Below are 20705 nucleotides of genomic sequence, written 5' to 3'. Positions count from 1 at the left end.
TCTAAGTCATCATATAGGGGAAAGAATTTGACTTTTATGGAAGCCTATGGTATTTGATGTTAGTATATACAAAGTCACAGAACAACTAATATATTGTGGAGTACATCATAGAGACACAAACAGGAAGCTATCAATTACAATGGTATCTGGGTTCAATGATGCTGCTTTGAGAAGGAAATTGTGGCAGGATATCAAAGATAATCTTGAGCATATGTCAGAGCCTTGGGCAGTAATGGGAGACTTCAATTGTATCTTGAATAAAGGGGAAAGGATTGGAAGTCCAATTACAATGTCAGAAATAAGAGATTTCAAGCAATGTGTAGAGGAATGTACATTGTAGGATATGAAGTCTTCTGGGGCCTTCTTTACATGAAACAACAAGCAGGGAGGTAGAGACAGGGTATATAGTAGGATTGATAGGGTTTTAGTGAACAATGAATGGATAATGGCTCTACCAGACTCAGAAGTATACTATAGGAGTGAAGGGACATTGTCCTGCAATAATAAGATGGACTGGGGAACAAATAAATCAGCATTTGTTCAGGTATTTCAACATATGGAGTTTAGTACCAGAGTACAAGGAGAAAGTAAAACAAGGATGGAGGACAGATAAAACTGGGACCAAAATGTATGAGTTGATGGGAAAATTAAATAATTTGAAGGGACAACGAAAGCAGCTAAATACAGAAAAGTTTAGTCATATAGAAAGGCAGGCAGATAAAGCACTAGAAGAACTAATGCAATGTCAAGATAGATTGCAGAAGAGTCCTCTAAATCAGGAGCTACAGGAAGAAGAAGCAAGACTGAATAGCAATTACAAGAGATAGAATGAAGCTAGATATCAATATCTAAGTCAAAAAAGTAAGGTGCAGTGGCTGGAAAAAGTGGATCTAAACACCAAATATAACTGAGATGGATGCAATTACTAAATATTTCATTGAGTTCTACACTACTTTGTTGGGTACTAACAAATGGGAAAGGGAGCATGTCAATAGTAGCTTAGTTCGACAAGGACCAATAGTTACAGAAACACAAAGGAGATTATTAGAAGAAGAGTTTACAGAAAGAGCGGTTAATTCAGCTTTGTGGGCAATCAACGGAGAAAATCACCAGGTCCTGATGGTTATGGAAGCAAGTTATTCAAAGATAGTGGGGAAGTGGTGGGAAAAGATAAAGTGGATGCTGTAATGGAATTTTTCAGAACTGGGAAAATGCTAAGAGTGTTGAATCATACATTGATTACCATTATACCTAAGAGTTCTCATGCGACTAGTGTGAGAGACTATAGACCGATAGCAGGGAGTAATACTGTCTATAAGGTGATATCTAAAATGTTATGTAATAGGCCCAGAATTGTACTGCCAACACTGATTTCTGCAAACCAAAGTGCCTTTATTGCAGGGAGAACCATTGTGCAAAATATTCTGATATATCAGGACTTGGTAAGGTTGTACAACAGGAAGAATACTATTCAGAGTTATTTGATCAAGATTGGCTTCAAAAAGGCATATGATATTTTAGAGTGGTCGTTTGTGGAAGAAATGCTCCATGCAATGAATTTCCCTCGTAGATTCATTAAGTGGATAATGGCATGTATAACTACTACCCAATATAGCATAGAAATAAATGGAGGGCTATATAGGAGTATTACAGGGAAGAGAGGTCTCCAACAGGGTGATCTAATATCACCCCTGCTATTTGTAGTGTGCATGGAATATCTTACTAGAATCTTGAATAAGGTAGCTAAAATGAGAGACTTTGGGTATCACACCAAATACAGAGGATTGAAATTGAATCATCTATGCTTTGCAGATGATATACTGTTATTTTGCAAAGGCAACTATCAGTCAGTAATGCTTTTACTAAGAGGGCTGCAGTCTTTCTCTAACGCGTCAGGCTTGAGCACTAATGCAGGGAAGTCAAATATCTTCAGTGCTAATATAGAAACCTAAGTATTAGAAGATTTATGTGAGCTAAAGGGACATTACCATTTCGTTACCTGGGGGTACCTATCTCAATAAAGAATATTTTCACCATGGATTGTGAAGTACTAGTAGATAAGATGACTGCTAAACTAGCTGGTAGAGTACAATTAATTCATTCAGTTCTTTTACATGTACACGCATACTGGTCATCAATCTTCATCCTACCTAACGTTGTGTTAAAAAAGCTATCTGCAATATGCAGAAATTTCTTATGGGATGGAAGAGAACAGACTAATAGAGCCTCTTTGATTGCATGGGACATTGTTTGTAGACCAAAACAAAAAGGAGGTCTAGGGATAATAGATTGTATGATATGGAATGAGGCAGAGATAGAAAAATATGTATGGGACATTGCTCAAATGGCAGACAATCTGTGGGTGAAGTGGGTTGATCACATCTACATAAAAGGTACCAATTGAAAGCAATACTTACCACCAACTGATTTGCAGTTGGTACTGGAAGAGAATATGCAATATAATGGTAAAGTTCAAGGGAGGATATGTAGGGAATGAATGGCAACAGATAGGAGGAATGTATTCCATACAAAAGGGATATCATTGGAGGAAGGGGGGTGATGATTGGCCTTGGGCTAGTTGGATTTGGAATTACTAAAATGTCCCAAAGCACAGTTTTATAAGATGGCTAGCAGTTCATAAAAGATTGCTGACAAGGGAAAGACTACATAAAATTGGAGTATGCTAAGAGACAAGATGTGAAATGTGTGGAGGAAGAATAGAAACAATCCATCATCTGTTTTTTGAATGTCATTTCTCAAAGGAATGCTTGGGGCTTCTGATGGAGTGGCTAGGACTGAGGATAAATACACCAGATATTGAAGGGATGTGGAAAAGATTAACAAAGAATGTCAAAGATTAAAATGTGCATGAAGTTTATACTGGCAACCTTGGCAGCGTTGGTGTACAAAATCTGGCAAGCAAGGAATGATGCAATCTAGAACAGTAGAGTACCTAGTCCAATGGTGATATGTAAATAGATTAAACAAGAGTGTAAAGTTAGATTGAATATGCAAAACATCATAAGAGAGAGTAGGGATAGTAGAAAATGGATGGAGGAATTGTATAGCACACAGAGATAGGAAAAAATCGATTAGCCAGGAGAACTTTTGCAACTAGAAGGAAATTTCCTATAGTTTACACATAATTGATTTGATTGTATATTTGGTTGGTTGGAGATTAATTATATTTTTCTTTACACCAAAAAAAACCATGTTCTTTACACGGATTTTATGATTTGTTCTCGTACGTCTCCAGTTCTCAAACAAAAACACTGTCACGATCCAAAATCCCACCACAGGCGTCGTGATGGCACCTACTCTCTAAGACTAGGTAAGCTGATTTAAATTACATTTTGAAGCTATTTTTTTTTTTGAATAAGTAATTAAAACTAACAGGGAAATAAATATGAATATACAACCTCCCAAGACTGGTAGTACTGAGTCACGAACTCTAACTGAATACATGGAATGATCACGAGGATCGAATATACAATACTGTTTGATTACAAATTAACAGTACAATGAAATGAAAAGACTCCAAGGGACTGCGACGACCAAGCAGCTTTACCTTGAGTCCTTACGATCCCGCTTTAACTCTGCTCAAGTCCGATATCTCCAATACCTAACTCTGCACAAAAATGTGGAGAAGTATAGTATCAGTACACCACGGTCAGTACCCAGTAAGTATCAAGACTAACCTCAGTGGAGTAGAGACGAGGTACAATCAAGACACTCACTAGTCTAATAACATGTACAATATAATATACAGAATAATAGAAAACAATAATAATAAGGGCTGGATAAAACAACCAGTGATATTGTAACACCCCGAAAAATTTCGAAGTACTTAAGTGTAAAGCCCCGTAAAATTTTGCAAAAGAAAGTAATATTTCGTGGTGCCGAATTGGTTTTACGTATTGAGTATTATAGAAATTATTCACGGTGAGCTAGCGAGCCGCGACTCGAACTTTTTGGATTGAACAATGCACCGGAAAGTAAAGGAAAATTTTTGGCGAAAATGTGCATTTATGCAGTCCATTATGTGACCGCAGAATCAATCTGCGGACCGCATAATCGCCGCAGAGTGAGGCAGTTAATGGGGTCAGTTGGAAGCAATTATGCGGTCGACTATGCGGCCGCATAACTGTTATGTGGTGCACTATGCGACCGCAGAACAGTTATGCAGACCGCATAGTGACCGTAGACTCAGGCAGATATTTTTGTTATTTTGGACACCAATTATGCGACTGCAGAACCTGTTCCGGAGCTTCATTTTTGGATTTTTAAAATCCGACCCTACTTTGTTAAATACACGTTTTGGGCCATTTTTGAGATATAATCTGATATTTTAGAGTGAGAGAGAGTGCCCTAGAGTGAGAAGGTGTTCTTCAATAATTATTCTTCAATTCTTGCTCAAGTTTTGGAAGATTAAGAAGGCAAGCTCACTAGGTCTTCATCCTAGAGGTAAGATTCTACACTCTAAACCCTAATTTCAAAATCATCTGAAAATGGGTAATTAGCAAGATAATTTCTGGGTATGAGAGTTATTTATTTTACATGCATGTGTTATCAAAGGGTGTAGGAAGCTTGTTGAGTTAGAAATGGTAAAGATTGGGTTGTGGGATGATGAAGTCCTTCATAAAAAGGATATTGAAACCTTATGCACACCTAATGTTTGATAAAATGCTCAAATGAGCTAGAACCATGATCATCTTCCTAATTTTGATTCAATTTGTTATATTTCTAAAATAGATTAAAGTTGCTAAGAATTTCGGAACGTTTTAAAGTGTAAGGAAGCTCAAATGAGGTATGTTGGCTAAACTCTTCTCTTAGAATTGAATCCCACGATATTCATGTAAATTATGTAAGTCCCGAGTGATTCATTATGAAATTGGCTATTCCGAGTAAGATTGGGTTGAACAATATATGTTCAACAAGCATTACAAATGCTCTATTCATGCTATGCTACCAATTGAGGATGTGTTAAAATATGGGATGTGCATTAATAATGTTTCGACTTTAAGTCAAGTTCAAATGAAGGCTATTATGCCAAATTTTGTGAAATATCTCTATGTGCATTAGACACTAAATTGCTCACCTATGTACTACACACTTTGAATTGAATTGTGTTTGTTGTTGATGATGAGGATGATATTTGAAATTGATAATGTGAGCATGAAATACTGAATATGGCCAACGTGCCAAGAATAATCTTATAATTATGGCCACTAGTGCCAATGAAATGAAAAGATGTGAAAGTATTATGAAATGCGATGATTGATATAAAAAGGTTGATGTCTCAAATAAGACGGCCTAGCCGATCGGGTCGTGATCGGATACCATGTCGTACACATGGTGGTGATTGTGTTGGAAATTGTAATTGAAATGGTAATTGTGGTTGATGTCCCTAATGGATAGCCTAGCCGATCGGGTCGTGATCGGACTCCGTGTTAAAGATTGTGATATTGATATTGAGAGAAATTGTGGTTGATGCCTCTAATGAGATGGCCTAGCCGATCGGGTCGTGATCAGACTTCGTGCCGAGAGTACGGTGGTACTGATTTTGTGAATAAAGGTATTGTGAATAATGGTATTGTGGACAATGGTATATCGATACTAAAAATCTACCAATGTGAGATATGGAAATTAATTTGAACATTGTTTTAATCCTAAATTGAGGTTTGATGTTGATTAAGTCTTTCATTGATATTATGATAATCTTATTTGTATTATTTGTCATTCTATTGAGAGGGTGTTTAATTATACATACTAGTGCTATTCGACGGTACTAACGTCCCTTTTGCCGGGGGCGCTGCATCTTTAATGGATGCAGGTGGTTCCACAGCAGGAGATATTGACCATTGATAGCAGTGCACCTTCTTCCCAACTGATTTGGTGAGCCCCACTTCATTCTGGGGTCATGAATCTTTTCTACTTTGTGTATTCTGTTTGAGGTATAGCCGGGGCCTTGTTGCCGGCATTTTCATTGTGCTCTTCTTTATCTATAGAGGCCCCGTAGACATAGTGTGGGTTGTGTATTGGTGCTGGGGAAAGACAAACTATATTATGTTATGGATGTATTACTTGTCCATTTGAGACTTTAAAAATGATGAAACTATTGAAAATGAATTGGTATTGTAGACATGAACATATTTTCGTCTAATTAATGATAATATGTATTATCTCTATTCATGGATGAGTTTGGGTAGAATGAAATCTAACATGCTTTCTCGGTCTGGTTCACTCGGTTGAGCGCCGGTCGCGCTCCTCGGTTTTGGGGCATGACAGATATGCACAACAGACAACAAGAATATCATTAATATCACTCAACAATTAATAAATACAATTACACCCAATTAAATCAAGCTCTTCAAATAAATGTCTTTCACATATAATTCCTCCAGATAACTCTTCTTCAGATACAATTTTCTCAAATAATTACTTTTCAAATATAATTCTTTCAATAAATCTTTTCAATTATAATTTTTTCAAATAAATATCTTTCAAATACAATTCTTTTTGAATAAAAATCCTTCCAAATAAATATTTTGAATATAATTATTTCAATTAAAAAGTCACCATGTGACACCTTATTTCATAATCATAAAGAAAATACGGGTCTCAGCCTATTTTCATATATTTCATAAACACGGGTCTCAGCCCATTTTCATATTTTCACGGCACCTCGTGCCCATAATTAAATCATCATATTTTTCCGGCACCTCGTGCCCTCATTTTATATCATAACTTCATGGACAATTCACGTGCCAATTATCATTATCATTTAATCATAGCACCTCGTGCCCACATTTCATATCACAACTGCACGGACAATTCACGTGCCAAATATCCTCATTATTTACTCACGGCACCCCGTGCCCACATTTTATTTATAATCCGCCTGGCAATGGCCACTTGCTCTCAATTTCAACATAAATCAGATTGTTATCAATTTACCAACAACAAGAGAAATTGCACAGGGTATAAAAATAAACACAAGAAAATCACAACATTACATAAAAATTATCAACACCACAGCCCCACATCATCACATATCATCCCTAACAATAGCCACCCTTATCACTCCTATTGCCGTCATTATCGCTCCTATAGCCACCCCTATCGCTCCGCCCAGACAATATCAATAGCCACCCTTATCGCTCCTATTGTCACCCTTATCACTCCTATAGCCATCATTATCGCTCCGCCTAGACAATATTCCAACAAACACAACAACAGTGAAATGCCACCCTTATACCCACATAATATCAACGATGAAATGCCACCCTTATCTCCCCAAACTAATAACTCACACAACACAATAATTTCTCGAAATAATAACTCACTCAATACAATAATTTACATGGGAAATGATCACGGCAACATGACAAAAATCAATTCATATCATAATTTGCCCAATGGCCACAACCAAATTCCAAAGATATAACAAAATCAATTAATTTCATAACAAATAACCCAAGGCTCCACACAATGTATATAACACCCAAAAATAATTAATAGAGATATAAATTACTCAACATAAAGCAAAGCCTTCATTAACTCTAAAATTTTCAATAATTATATAATCACCTCTTGTTAAGCTTATTTAATTAATTAATTGCAGAAGGAAGAATCCAAAATAAAATTAAATTTCAATAATTATCAAACCAGCAAATTCACATAATTTCATAAATAATCAAATAACAATCACATCAAATTGTCATATAACAACAGATTCAACAATAAGGATTTAGGTACGGCAAATAGATGATTAAATATATGCCAACAATCATCCAATTTACTACACAATATGTTCAAGAATTTAACTCAATAAAATTTGCACATATAAACCAAGTACGTACTCGTCACCTCGCGTACATGGTTTTCAATTACACAAATTACACATAAGACTCAATGCCTAAGGAAAAATTTTCCCACTCGAGGTTAAGCAAGACACTTACCTTTTTGAAGTTATGCCGATATTCCAAAATCGTCTTCTTGCTTGAATTGACCTTCGGACCGCTCAAATCTAACCAAATTAATTGTATAACTTTATTAAAATTCATCAAAAACGATTCCGAAAAATAATGCGTCGACTTAAAAATTTATTCCAAAAAGTCAACGCGGGGCCCGCCCCTCGGAACAAAACATAATTTTCATGAAATCGAACAGCCATTCCGATACGAGTTCAACCATACCATTTTTATCAAATTCCGATAACAACTCGACCTCCAAATCTTAAATTTTCATTTTTAGAAGATTTTACAAAACTCTTGATTTCTTCCATTTAAATCCGAATTAAATGATGAATATAATCATGGATTCATGAAATATAAATACTTTAGGATATAGAACACTTACCCCAACCAAGCTTGTGAAAAATCCCTCTAAAATCGCCCAAATCCGAGCTCCAAAAATCCAAAAACAAAAATGGCAAAATGACCAATTTTTGGTCCTTAACATTCTGCCCAGATTCGCACCTGCGGGGACTGTTCACGCACCCGCGGTACTGTTCACGCATCTGCGAATCACTATTCACGCTTCTGCGAATCACTGTTCATGTTGCTGCCTAGAAAATTCCAGCAACTTATCTTCATGTCTGAATTGATCCGTTAACCTTCCGAAATCAATCCGAGGCCCTCGAAACCTCAACCAAATATACCAACACGTCCCAAAATATAATATGAACTTAGTCGAGGCTTCAAACCATGTCAAACAATGCAGAAATTACGAATCGCGCATCGAATCGAATTATAAGTTTTCAAATCTTCCAACTTCTATATTTTGCGACGAAACGTATCAAATCAATCCGGAATGACTTCAAATTTTGCACACAAGTCATAATTGACTTAATGGAGCTATTCCCATTTTCGGAATAGAAATCCGAACTCGTAATCAAAATTCACCCTTCGGTCGGACTTTTTCAAAATCTTATATTTTCCAACTTTCGCCAAAAGGTGTTGAATTGTCCTACAAACTTCCAAATCCAAATCCGAACATACGCCTAAGTCCGAAATCATCATACAAAGCTATTGTGATCCTCAAAATTCTATTCCGGAGTCGTTTGCTCAAAAGTCAACTCTCTGGTCAAACTTCCCAAAAATTCAACTTTCGGCATTTCAAGCTTAATTCTACTACGGACCTCCAAATAATTTTTCGGACACGCTCCTAAGTCCAAAATACTATACGGAGCTATTGACATCATCAAAATTTCATTCCGGAGTCGTTTGCTCAAAAGTCAACTCTCCGGTCAACTCTTTCCATTTAAGCTTCAAATTAAGGATTATTCTTTTAATTTAATTCTGAATATTCAGTAAATCAAACTCGACCACACCCGCGGGTCATAATACATATTACGAAACTGCTCGAGACCTTAAGTCACTGAACGGAGCGTAAATTCTTAAAACGATAAGTCGGGGTCGTTACAAAAACAAACATTGTATCTTGGGTATGATTGGAAAATATTCTTTGAAAAATGTATCTTGAAAAAAAAAAAGTATTTGATTGCCACAGAAGATATTTTCGGGAATATATTTTTCACCAAAAAAGGAGAAAACTACTTGCTTCACATATATCTAGTGATACAATCAGAATTTTCATTAAGAAATGTCAAAATATAAAAAAAATAGACACTTAACGAAGCCAAGAAGATTCAACATAGAGTATATATATATTAAATTTTGAAAGTACTAAAAATGAATAAAATATTTACGTAGTTACATGTATTTTTCTCGCAATGGGGTGAATTAACACCCTTAATATAAGATGGCTCCATAACTACATATACATCAATTATTTACTTCATATATATCACTGCTTCAACTAATACTTTATAGCTTGAAATTTCAAACAGACTTAGCGATAGGTATTGTTTCGACCTCTTAAATGCAAAAGTTCAATTTTTATATGCATCTGGTGCAACTAAGTCTAAGGTATGAAACTGAAGTTGAAACAAGCAACTACTGTTTCTGAGAAAGAAGTCACAAGTCCATGTCGATAATGTTGAGTCTTAGTGCTTTATTTCTGAACCTAACGATATATAACCTGCTCTCTTTTGGCTGACACTTGTACTGTTGCAATTTATATATAGGACATAAAAAGGTCAACAATGTCATGCTCCTATCTTTATTGCATGTGCTCCGATTCATCGTAGTCTTATTTCCTCAATTATAACCACAAAAAGGAGAAAAAGAAGAGAAGAGGCTATACCATTTGAATGAGATCATGAAGCCAACATGACGTGTTTGTTTGAATTTTTTAGCACGTGATTCCAATAGTCCACGATATTTTTGCAATAAAAATATTTCATTGACGCTAGTTATTTTCCAGTTTCCTTAAACGGTAACATTCTGGAAGGGATACGTTGAATTAGGGGTGTACATAAGTCGGGTTGGTTCGGATTTTTCAATTATCAAACCAAATTAATGGTGTCGGATTTTTAAATTTATAAACAAAACCAAACAAACAAAGTCGGGTTTTTCAATCTCGAATTTTTCAAATTTTGTCGGGTTTTCAGATTTTTTTCCGGTAAAGTTTTCATAGCATAAAATATGTAACTTGTGCTCCAAATATTTCTTAAGTCCTAGTAAAATACAACTATATAAGTCCTAGTAAAATACAACTAAAATACAGCTTGACTGCCGCAATAGACAGGAACATGATGTGATATGGCCAAACCAAAATCACCTAAGAGTCGGACCAACCAAGCAACTTCTGCAACCAACTTTCTTAAGGCCCTATACTCAGCCTCAGCTGAAGATAAAGAGATGGTAGGTTGTTTCTTGCTCTTCCAAGACACAAGACTGCCACCAAGAGTGATATAAAACTCACTCACAGACTTGTGAGAGATTGCACAGGATCCCCAATCAGAATCAGAAAATCCCACAAGAGACAAATCAGCAGAACTAGAGAGCAAAATACCTTGAGTGGGATCATGCAAAAGATATCTTAGAACATGAAGAGCAGCCATCATACGAGGTACCTGGGGCTTCTGAAGGAATTGGCTTAGATGTTGGACAGAAAAAAAGATGTCAGGTCTTGTGTGTTGTAGGAAATTTAATTTCCCAATTAGTCTTCTATATACACTTGGATCAGAAACAGGAGCTCCCATGTCTAAAGTAAGCTTAACAGAAGGATCCAAGGGTGTAGAAACAGGGGAAAAGTGATGACAATTAAATTCTTGAAGAAGATCACTGGTGTATTTCTGCTAACTCATTAAGTACCCTTGGGGATGCTGGAAAATATCCAAACCTAGAAAGTAATGCACTAAATCTCGATCCTTGATTTTAAATTGAGAGTTCAAGAACATTTTCAATAAATTTAACTCAGAAATACCATCACCAGCCAGCAGTATATCATCAACATATACTGTCAATACATCCAAAGAACCAGAAGATGATTTGGTGAAGAGAGAATAGTCATTGAGACTAGAAATGTAGCCTCTGGAGTGCAGGGCTTTAGACAGTTTAGAAAACCACTATCTAGAAGCCTGCTTGAGGCCATATAAAGACTTCTTGAGCCTACAGACCAATGGAGGAGATTCCGAATTAGAAGAAACATCCATCCCAAATGGAATCTTCATATAAACTTCCTTATAAAGGTCACCATGGAGAAAAATATTATTGACATGTAACTGAGAGACAGTCCAGGCTCTCTTCACAGCTAAGGCCAGGAGACATTTGATGGTTGTCAGCTTGACAACAGGGGAAAATGTCTAAATGAAATTAATACATTCTCTCTGAGTATCACCCCTGATAACATGCTTTGCTTTATACCTTTCAATAGAACCATCTACCCTTTGTTTAATCTTGTAAACCCATTTATAAGGGATGACCTTTTTGTGGGGAGGAAGGGAAACAATATCCCAAGTCTGATTGGACTCAAGAGCCTGAAATTCCTTTAGCATTGCCTCATGCCAAGCAGGATGAGAAGCTAAATGCTGGTAATGTTGAGGCTTATGCATATGTAACTCAGTCTGGGGCACCTTAGATATTGCAGAAATAGGAACAGGTGGAAGGATAGAGTTGTAGACATAGTCTTGGAGGTAGGATGGTTGGATGACAGTTTTGATTCATTTTATTATAGCATGAGCAGGTAAAGAAGACTGATCCACATAGGTTGAAGTGAATTGATGGGCAGAATAAGAGGTAGAAAGAGAGGAAAGAGGAGAGGTAGGAGATGCAACAGGAATATCTGTTACAACAATAGGAGGAGAAGAAGTATCAGATGCTGCAGGAACACTTGTTGCAGCAGCAGGTGTAGGAGAAGAGTCAATATCTATAAAAGGTAAAAAGTAGAGGAAGTAGTAGTGGAGGAGGCTGTTGAACCATAAAGGAACATATGTTCATGAAATACCACATCCCTAAAGTAAAAAATAAAAGAGTTGGAAAGGTTCATAAGTTTGTAACTCTTTTTGCCACAGGGGTACTCCAAGAAAAGGCTATGTATAGCTCTAGATTGGAACTTGTCCCTACTAATCTTGGGGGAAGTTGCAAAGCATAAACCACCAAAAGACTTCAAATGAGTATAAGAAGGTGGATGCCCATGCAGTTTTTCAAAAGGAGAAATATTGTTTAAGATAGTTAAAGGCATTATGTTTATTAAGTATGTAGCAGTGAGGACACAGTCACCCCCGAATTTGAGAGGGAGTTTAGATTGAAAAAGAAGGGCTCTAGAAACTTCCAACAAGTGTTTATGTTTTCTTTCCGCAACTCCATTTTATTGTGGTGTGTATGAAATGGTTGTTTGGTGTAGAATACCTTGACTCATATAGAAAGCAACAGCCTCTGAACTACTGCCAAGTTCATAGGCATTATCAGACTTGAAGGTTTGGACTAAGGATTGAAAATGTATTTTGACCATGGAGGTAAAGGCTTTTAGAACAGAAAGGGCATTGCCTTTACAAGATAAAAGATGAATCCAGGTAGCTCTGTTATAGTCATCAACTAAGGTCAAGAAGTATCGAAAACCATTATATGTTCTAGTATTATAAGGTCCCCATATATCAATGTGAACTAACTGAAAAGGAGCAGTAGAATGAATATGGCTATCATAAAAAGGTAACCTCTGTTGCATAGCCATTGGACAAATAGAGCATATAAAAGACTGTTTGGAAGAAATTTTTTCAGATAGAAAAGGAATAGATGTCATTCTATGGAAAGGCATATATCCTAGCCTTTGATGCCAAAACAAGTCCAATTTATTTATAGCATGTGTCTGATTACATGGAAGAATATTTACAGAAATTGGATACAATCAGACTTATTACAAGAAACAGAATTAGAAAAAGAAAAAAAAAACATTTTGAGATGGAAACAAGTCAGCACCAGGATGTAGATAGTACAATCTCCCAGTAGCCTTACCAATTACCAGTTGCCTCTTCAGAGAATGGCCCTATAAAGAACAATTAAATTTGGTAAGAATAGCTATGCAATCCAACTGAGAGATTAATTGGTGTATAGAGATTAGGTTAATATGCAAGGAAGGTACAAGAAGGACATTAAGTAAGGTTATATCATTCTTGAGATGCAAAGAACCAGTTGACAAAACCTTAACTTTATATCCATTAGGTAGAGTAACAAGGAAGGATTTAGGCAAAGGTACAAGGTTGTGAAGTAAGTGTTTGTGTGAAGTCATGTGATTTGTTTCCCCTGAGTCTAATATCCAAGGATTTACACCTAACTGAAAAGATGTACATATATGAGAAGTAGCAAAATCTATAGCATAAGCAGTGAACAAACCTGCAAAATGTGCAAACCCAGATTCCCCAATATGAAAATTATCAGAACCAACATTAGGGGACACCTGAACTTGCTGAAATAAAGTCATCAGGTGATGATACTGTTCCTTGGTGACACCATGAGCAGAATTCTCAACAGATGGTTGTGGAGAAATTGTAGAGTGATTGAGTAGAATGTCAGACTTGACATAGGAGGCTGATTTCTTGCCTTTGGTAAACTTGAAATCTATAGGGAAACCATGCAGTCTGTAGTATTTCTCCACTGTGTGTCCAGGTTTCTTGCAATATTTTCAAGAAACAGAAGAATTATTCTTCCTGGAGTCAAAATTGATCCTTTGATTGAAATTTCTGTTTGGTGTGGCTGAAGGTGCAGAGAAAGAGGCAGATTCATTGGAGAAGTTTGGAATTGAGGTTTGAGTTTCTCTTTGACTCTCATCTTGTTGTAAAAGAGAATAAGCTTTGCTCATTGGTGGTAAAGGATTAATGATCATGATAGCACTCTTCACACTTGAATAAGAATTATTTAATCCGTTTAGAAATTGGGAAGAGTTGTTGGTCTTCTATAAACTTTGGAAGAGCTCCACAAGAACATATGGGGCCTACATATGAATAATTTAATTCATCCCAAAGACACCTAAATTTAGTAAAGTAGGTGGCAATATTAAATGACCCTTGAATAGTTGAACTAATTTCTCTCCGAATTTGAAGATATTTGGACCCATTCGACTGTCCAAACCTTTCATTGATGTCAGTCCAAACCTCCTTTGCAGTTTTAAAACACATGACACTGGTGGCTATGTCAATGAAAACAGAGTTGGTGATCCAAGACTTGACCATGTTATTACATCTCTCCCAATAGGAATAATAGGGAGAGTTGATAGGAGGTTGGACAATTCTCCCATCTAATAGGCTTAGATTGTTTTTATCACAAAGAGAAGTAAGCATGCTACTTCTCCACAGTACAAAACCATATCCATTGAATGGGACAGGTACTAGTTGGCTACCCGGATTGTCTGATGGGTGTACATAGAAAGGGTGAGAGGGATCTAATGTGAAGGGAGTGAAACCCTCAGAAGTGAAAACTGGTGGAGAAGTAAGGTTATCTGCATGACTACCCATATTACCTCCTAACTAAAACAATGAAAAGAAATTACAGTGCGTAATAGACAGACAGATTCAAACTCGATACCATACAAAATGTTGTATACATAAAATTTCACACAACACGACCTATAATCATATCAATATAAATTTTAGAGTTGTAGATCAGTTCGATATTACTAGCCTTCTTCTCAAAACCCGAAGAAGTAAGGTCTTCGTGTACACCGCAAAACCTAGCTTGAATTTACCCCGAAATCCGTCGAATCCATTATAAAAAGAGTAGTTTCTGTCAATGTAGGCGATCTAGAGAGAGATTCCAGTAAAAGCCCCAAGGTTTTTGTAACGCAGTAGTGGATTTACCAACTTTTCGGACTTTAACTAGAAAATTGATTCGGGTGAAATCTTCAATCGATTTACCGTTGAAGATGAAGCTCTTGTAACAAGGAATCATAATCCCCGCTCAGATACCATGTTAGAATGAAGCTCAATGAGCTATGGCGGAATCAGTGATAGAAAACCCTAGAAGGGTCGAGAGAGAAGAGAGAGACACAGAAGATGATATTTGGGAAATAACTATATGAGGCTTTATTTTCTCACTCCAGGAGTATTTATATTTACAGTGAAAAAATAGAAAAATACAATAAAATGCACTAAAGATAAAATAATAAAATTACATAAAATAAATATTGCTAATTAATAAGCCATAATGAAAATTAATATAATCTAAAAATACTATATAGGTCATGCTAAAATAAGTATAGCTAATAAGTACTAATATTAATTACATAACTAAGCATTAAAGAAAAAGATAAACTAAGTTATGCATTTTCATTATAAACCAATGTAAAACTAAAATAATTATCCAACATTTTCGTCATTCCTAGTATTGAATTGAATTTCTTTTGTTAGCATTAGTATTGATTTGAACTTTGTTTGAGTTACTACATTTATGGGCTATAAAATTTATTTACCATTCAAGAATGTTAAGTCTAAACTTGAAATAATACGTTAAAAGATAAAACTGTGAAAAAATTTAAGAAATATTTATAAATTATATTACAATAAATATTTATATCACTACTATAAAACTGCCTAAAACCGTCCAGAAATACCGACCGGAATTGGTCGGAAAACTGAAAAAATCGACCGATTTCCAACCGACTTTAATCCGTCAAAATTTAGTTGGTCGGTAAAAAATAGAGACCGAAGTCGGTCGCAATTTTCGACCGATTTCGGTCGGTAAATTAATTTTCACAAACGACCCAAAAAGAAAAATCTGCCAAAAAACCCGATCGAAGTCGGCCAGTATTTTTCGACCGAATTCGGTCGGTATTTTTAATTATGCAATTAAAAAATATACCGTCTAGGACTCGAACCAAGGTCTGTACTATGGCAGGATACTATTTTACGACTAGACTATTGGTACATTTTGGTTTATGACTTTCTTTTAATTTATTTGTACTCTTTAATTGTATTTTCGCGCGAAAATAACCGACCGATTTCGGTCGATTTTTTGAATATTAATTTTAATTTATTTTATATGAAAAACCGACCGATTTCGGTCGGTTTCTTAAAAAATAAATTTCGCGGGATGCTCCCGCGTTCGACATGATTTGAACGATTTCTAAAAAGGGTTCTACGGCCTGTAGAAGTTCATTAAACATGATGGTTTGGTTCATTCTAACCGACCGAAGTCGGTTGATTTCGTAAAAAAAAAATTAAAAAATAAAATATTTTAAAAAACTGACCGACTTCGGTCGGTTTTTCGGTCGGTTGGCCGCGGTCGGTTTTGGCCGGATTTCTAGTAGTGTTTATATGTATACAATATTTTTAAAAACTATATAAATGTACTATCGGGTTGGTTTGATTTCGGTTTGAATTTTTTTAGTTAAAACCAAACCAAACCAATTATGGTCAGGTTTTATTTTTCAAAATCAAACCAAACCACATCGAATTTTTTTTTTCTAGTTTGACTCAGATTATCGGTTTGGTGCGGTTTATCGATTATTTTTGTACACCTCTATGTGGAATTACTTTGACCTTATATGGCTCAGGCAGCAAAAACCGGGGGCGTTTAATCAAATAATGAGTACCTTTTATAGGCTTTGAAATTTTGACTTTATATGGTTTGATGCAAAGACTGATATGTAAAAGAAAAAAGAAACAGAAAGGTTACTTTCTAAGATTGGGAACTCTCGGTTGTTCTTTCTAATTAAAAAGAAAATGTCCATGTTTTTATATTAAAACGAAAAAGAGCAAAGTAATTACGTCAATTTCTAAAACGCCGCATGTTCTACATTAAAGAGTTTTATTCTACATCGTTTGCCCAAAATTGAAGTATCTACCTTATAATAGTTGGGTTGAATGCGAATTTCCTATGACCATTTTCGTTTAGTATACATGGTGGCAAACTCGATAAAAAATAGTTATCTATTCAAATTATCCATTAAAAATGAGTTAGATAATTAACTTTTTAAAAATAAATAAAAAATGGGTTGGATAATGAACTAAAAAATGGGTTGGATAACGGACAACCAATGGATTTGACTTTCATTTGCAAAGATTCAAATGGAAGATTCCTCAAGTTTGGAAGGTTAGGAATTCTCCTAAAGGTGATCATATTCAAGAAATTAAACCGTGGATAATATGGATATTCATATTGTCCGTCGGTTAACCCATTTTTTATCGATATTAAATATTGGTCGAATTAAATAATTCATCCGTTTTTGCATTACCTATTTTCGACTCGCTTATATCTAACCCGACCCGCCGATTTGCCACCCCTACTACATCACATTTCAATTCTCAAATCAGAGGTGCGAACTGATCAGGAAGAAAACTTATAATGGTAGTGCAAATCAAGCAATAATATAAATACTCGAAAGCAAAAAAGAATAAGAACATAGACATTCCATTCACATAAATAATAAGTGCGAAATTCATTGTATGACATAATTTACCTTAGCTAGAAATGACTTCATCCAATAAAATCCCCAAATTACATAGACGCAGAGAACTCATCAAAAAGTAGCATCTTCATTTAATAATGGTTAATCATCCCACATGGTATTCCTATGAGCCCATTTCCTCCAACTTATGGTCTTCATTTTCCCCTTATAGAAGTATTAATAAGGGTAGGATACTAGAATAGTTCTAGTTAGCTACACAATTTTTGCATAAGAATAATATATAACCCTCCAATACATAATAAGTCACGGAATTGCATTGAATGCTCCATATCTGATCCATACTTGTTTTAATACTTTACTTGTACAACATAGAAAATAGAATAAATGCTCATGGCTCTCGTTTATGGATCAACGATGCAACCATGTCTTGAAATAGGCCATATTCAGGAGTTAATTGGGGTTGCTGCTGATAATTATAGACAGAATAATTAATAGGGAGCTGATTTTGATTGGTTGGGTTTGTAAGCATTTGGGCAAAGAGTACATCTTGAGGAATTAATTGCGAAGAGGATAAGAAAGAAGGTGAAAGCATAGCTGCAGCTGCATTTCCACGAAGAGTTGCGGGACAGTGATGATTATGTTGGCCTTCGTATGTAGTGATCACGACTGATGGATCTTCATATGATCTTTCCACACGTTTCTTCACACTGCACTTTTGACTTGTGCATCTGTAATAACTCCTGAAATTGTAATGAAAGAATTAATTGCGTGAAATAATGAGCCACAATTCGGGATTATAATTGTCTTAAGTTGATGTGTTTTAAATTAATAATTTATATATATTTAATAAAACTTTTCAGACAAATATAAGGTTTGAACTCTCGACAGTCTTGCTCTGCCCTTGAATGAGCTTTTTTTGCTCAATATATCTACCAAACTAAAACTTAGGAGTTTAACTTCGAATTTTTACACTACTATTAGGTCAACAAAAAAATGTCTATATAGATAACCATCTATAAAAGAGGAGTAATAATCTGGAAAATAAGACATAGATTACCTATTCCAATATTTAAAATATACATTAATGGTAAAAAGTTATTTATACAGCCAGTGTATATATAAGTTAAACCCAAAATGTCCATCACTAGATCATTTAAGGAAATTAACAAAATATAGGTAGCGAAAAATTACGTTTGGGTATTAACAAATTGTTGCACGTTTTTTCATTTATAATATGCATTCTTAGTGCAACTGAAGTAACATTCATAAGTCTGAGAAATGCAAAGACTATATGAATTTGCTCATTTATCAGGTACTCGTTAAGATTATGAATACTAAAGATGAAAACATAGACCACTTTGAAACAATGAAGTAGCACTGATAATTAAGCAATTTTGAAGAGAACAATAGCTATTGGAGCTTGTAATTAATCCATTTCTAATTTAGAACAATTTGCTGAGGATTAATTTTATTGATTCTAAAGAAACTATACCTCGGAAAAGGGCTATTCTTCACTGCCTTCTGTCCATATTTTCTCCAGCGATAGCCATCTTCAAGATTGTCAATCTCACTCTTAGTCATAAAGGCAAATCGCGGTTCCTTTTGCTTCTTTTCTCCTTTCTTCTTTACTTTGCTCCTGAAATAATTATTTCGTGCATAAACAAATTTACATCTAAACATGTGAAAAATCCTAGCTCAACTACCATTATACACGTACAATATTTTCAAATGAGCTAACAGCCTTCAAATTAGAATTTATTAGGGTTTCCCTGAGTATCATAACATAAAAAGGGGGGAAGGGTTAACTAAGGAAAGACTACACTTTATAATTTAAGTTTCAAATAAGTAGAATAAGCTTCCAACTTGGAAGAAAAGTCTAGCCAGTTAATAATCTAATAAATTAAGACTAGCAATATTCTAGTGGTCAATAACCTAATCTATTAAGGAAGAAACTTCCACGCAAAGATGCGGCTTTATTTTGTAGTATAGGACCAAAGAAGAAAATAACTTACACTTTCTTAGACTTATCATCTCCATCTTCACACTGATCATTTGCTTGCAAATCTTTCTTGCTTTTTGAAGAATCTTCTTCACCTCCAGCCTCACTAGAAGATGAAGAGACCAAAGAATTAGGAGTCAATGGAATTTCAGCACTGTTTTTTCTAGAAGATTCTTGATCTGATGGTGGACAAACAACTTCAGAAGATGAGCAACTCATGCCAAGAACATTTGATAAAGAGTTGTAGTCCATAGAACCATGTAAACATTCAGTGAGAGTACTCATATAAGATGAAGGATCAAAATCTTGATGAAGGGTTTGTGTATTAGTAGGTATTTGATCATAAATTGAGGGATTTTGATCACCAAAGAAATTAGGAAATGCATTATTTACCCCTCCTGTTCCCATGTAATCATGATAAAAAGGGTTATTATCAGACATGGAGAAAAAAAGGGATTTATGGGATCTATAACAATTGAATCAAAAAAGATAGTGAGTAAAAAAGATCTTAATCTTGCTTTATCTTTAGAGAGAGAGAGGAAAAGGAGGAGAAAACAACTCAAGATTCTTGAAGTAAGTCTTCTTAGACTTTGGTTTTGTGCAATATGAAAGGGGAGCTTTTGATTCTTGAGGTAGCTGCTTTGTATAATAAGTTGGTATTTCTCCTTTTTTGGGAGATGGGAATTGTCTTACTATAGGTTGGAGAGGAAAAAGAGAAAGTGGCTTGTTAGGGAATAAAAATGAATGGTTCTTGCTGAAGAAGAATGGATTTGAGGTACTCAAGAAGCTATATAGGGGGAAAACAAATGACATTAAAGCCCACTAGACAGTGTCTTCAAATATTACCTTTAGTGGAACACATCATACTTTAATAATATACTTTAATCAAAGGGTATTCCATTTAATTAGGCACAGTTTAATTAATAGGATCACAACTTTTGTCATCACCTGACAATTT

The 20705-nt window shown here is 35.3% G+C and overlaps 1 protein-coding gene across 1 annotated transcript; it reads right to left on the bottom strand.

The window, feature by feature from the left end:
* Nucleotides 1–17731: 17731 nt before the first annotated feature.
* LOC107790651 (WRKY transcription factor 71) lies at nucleotides 17732–20504 on the bottom strand. Its single transcript, XM_016612605.2, has 3 exons — nucleotides 19761–20504; nucleotides 19241–19384; nucleotides 17732–18488 (listed from the first exon to the last, which is right to left on the bottom strand). Exons 1-3 carry the CDS (start codon nucleotides 20186–20188, stop codon nucleotides 18137–18139), a joined length of 924 nt encoding a protein of 307 aa, XP_016468091.1. The 5' UTR covers nucleotides 20189–20504; the 3' UTR covers nucleotides 17732–18136.
* Between the last annotated feature and the right edge of the window lie 201 nt (nucleotides 20505–20705).

Source organism: Nicotiana tabacum, chromosome 2 (genome assembly GCF_000715075.1).
Source record: "Nicotiana tabacum cultivar K326 chromosome 2, ASM71507v2, whole genome shotgun sequence".
Lineage (NCBI taxonomy): Eukaryota > Viridiplantae > Streptophyta > Magnoliopsida > Solanales > Solanaceae > Nicotiana > Nicotiana tabacum.
The sequence above is the reverse complement of the archived record's forward strand: the minus strand, read 5'-3'. Positions and strand labels throughout refer to the sequence as shown.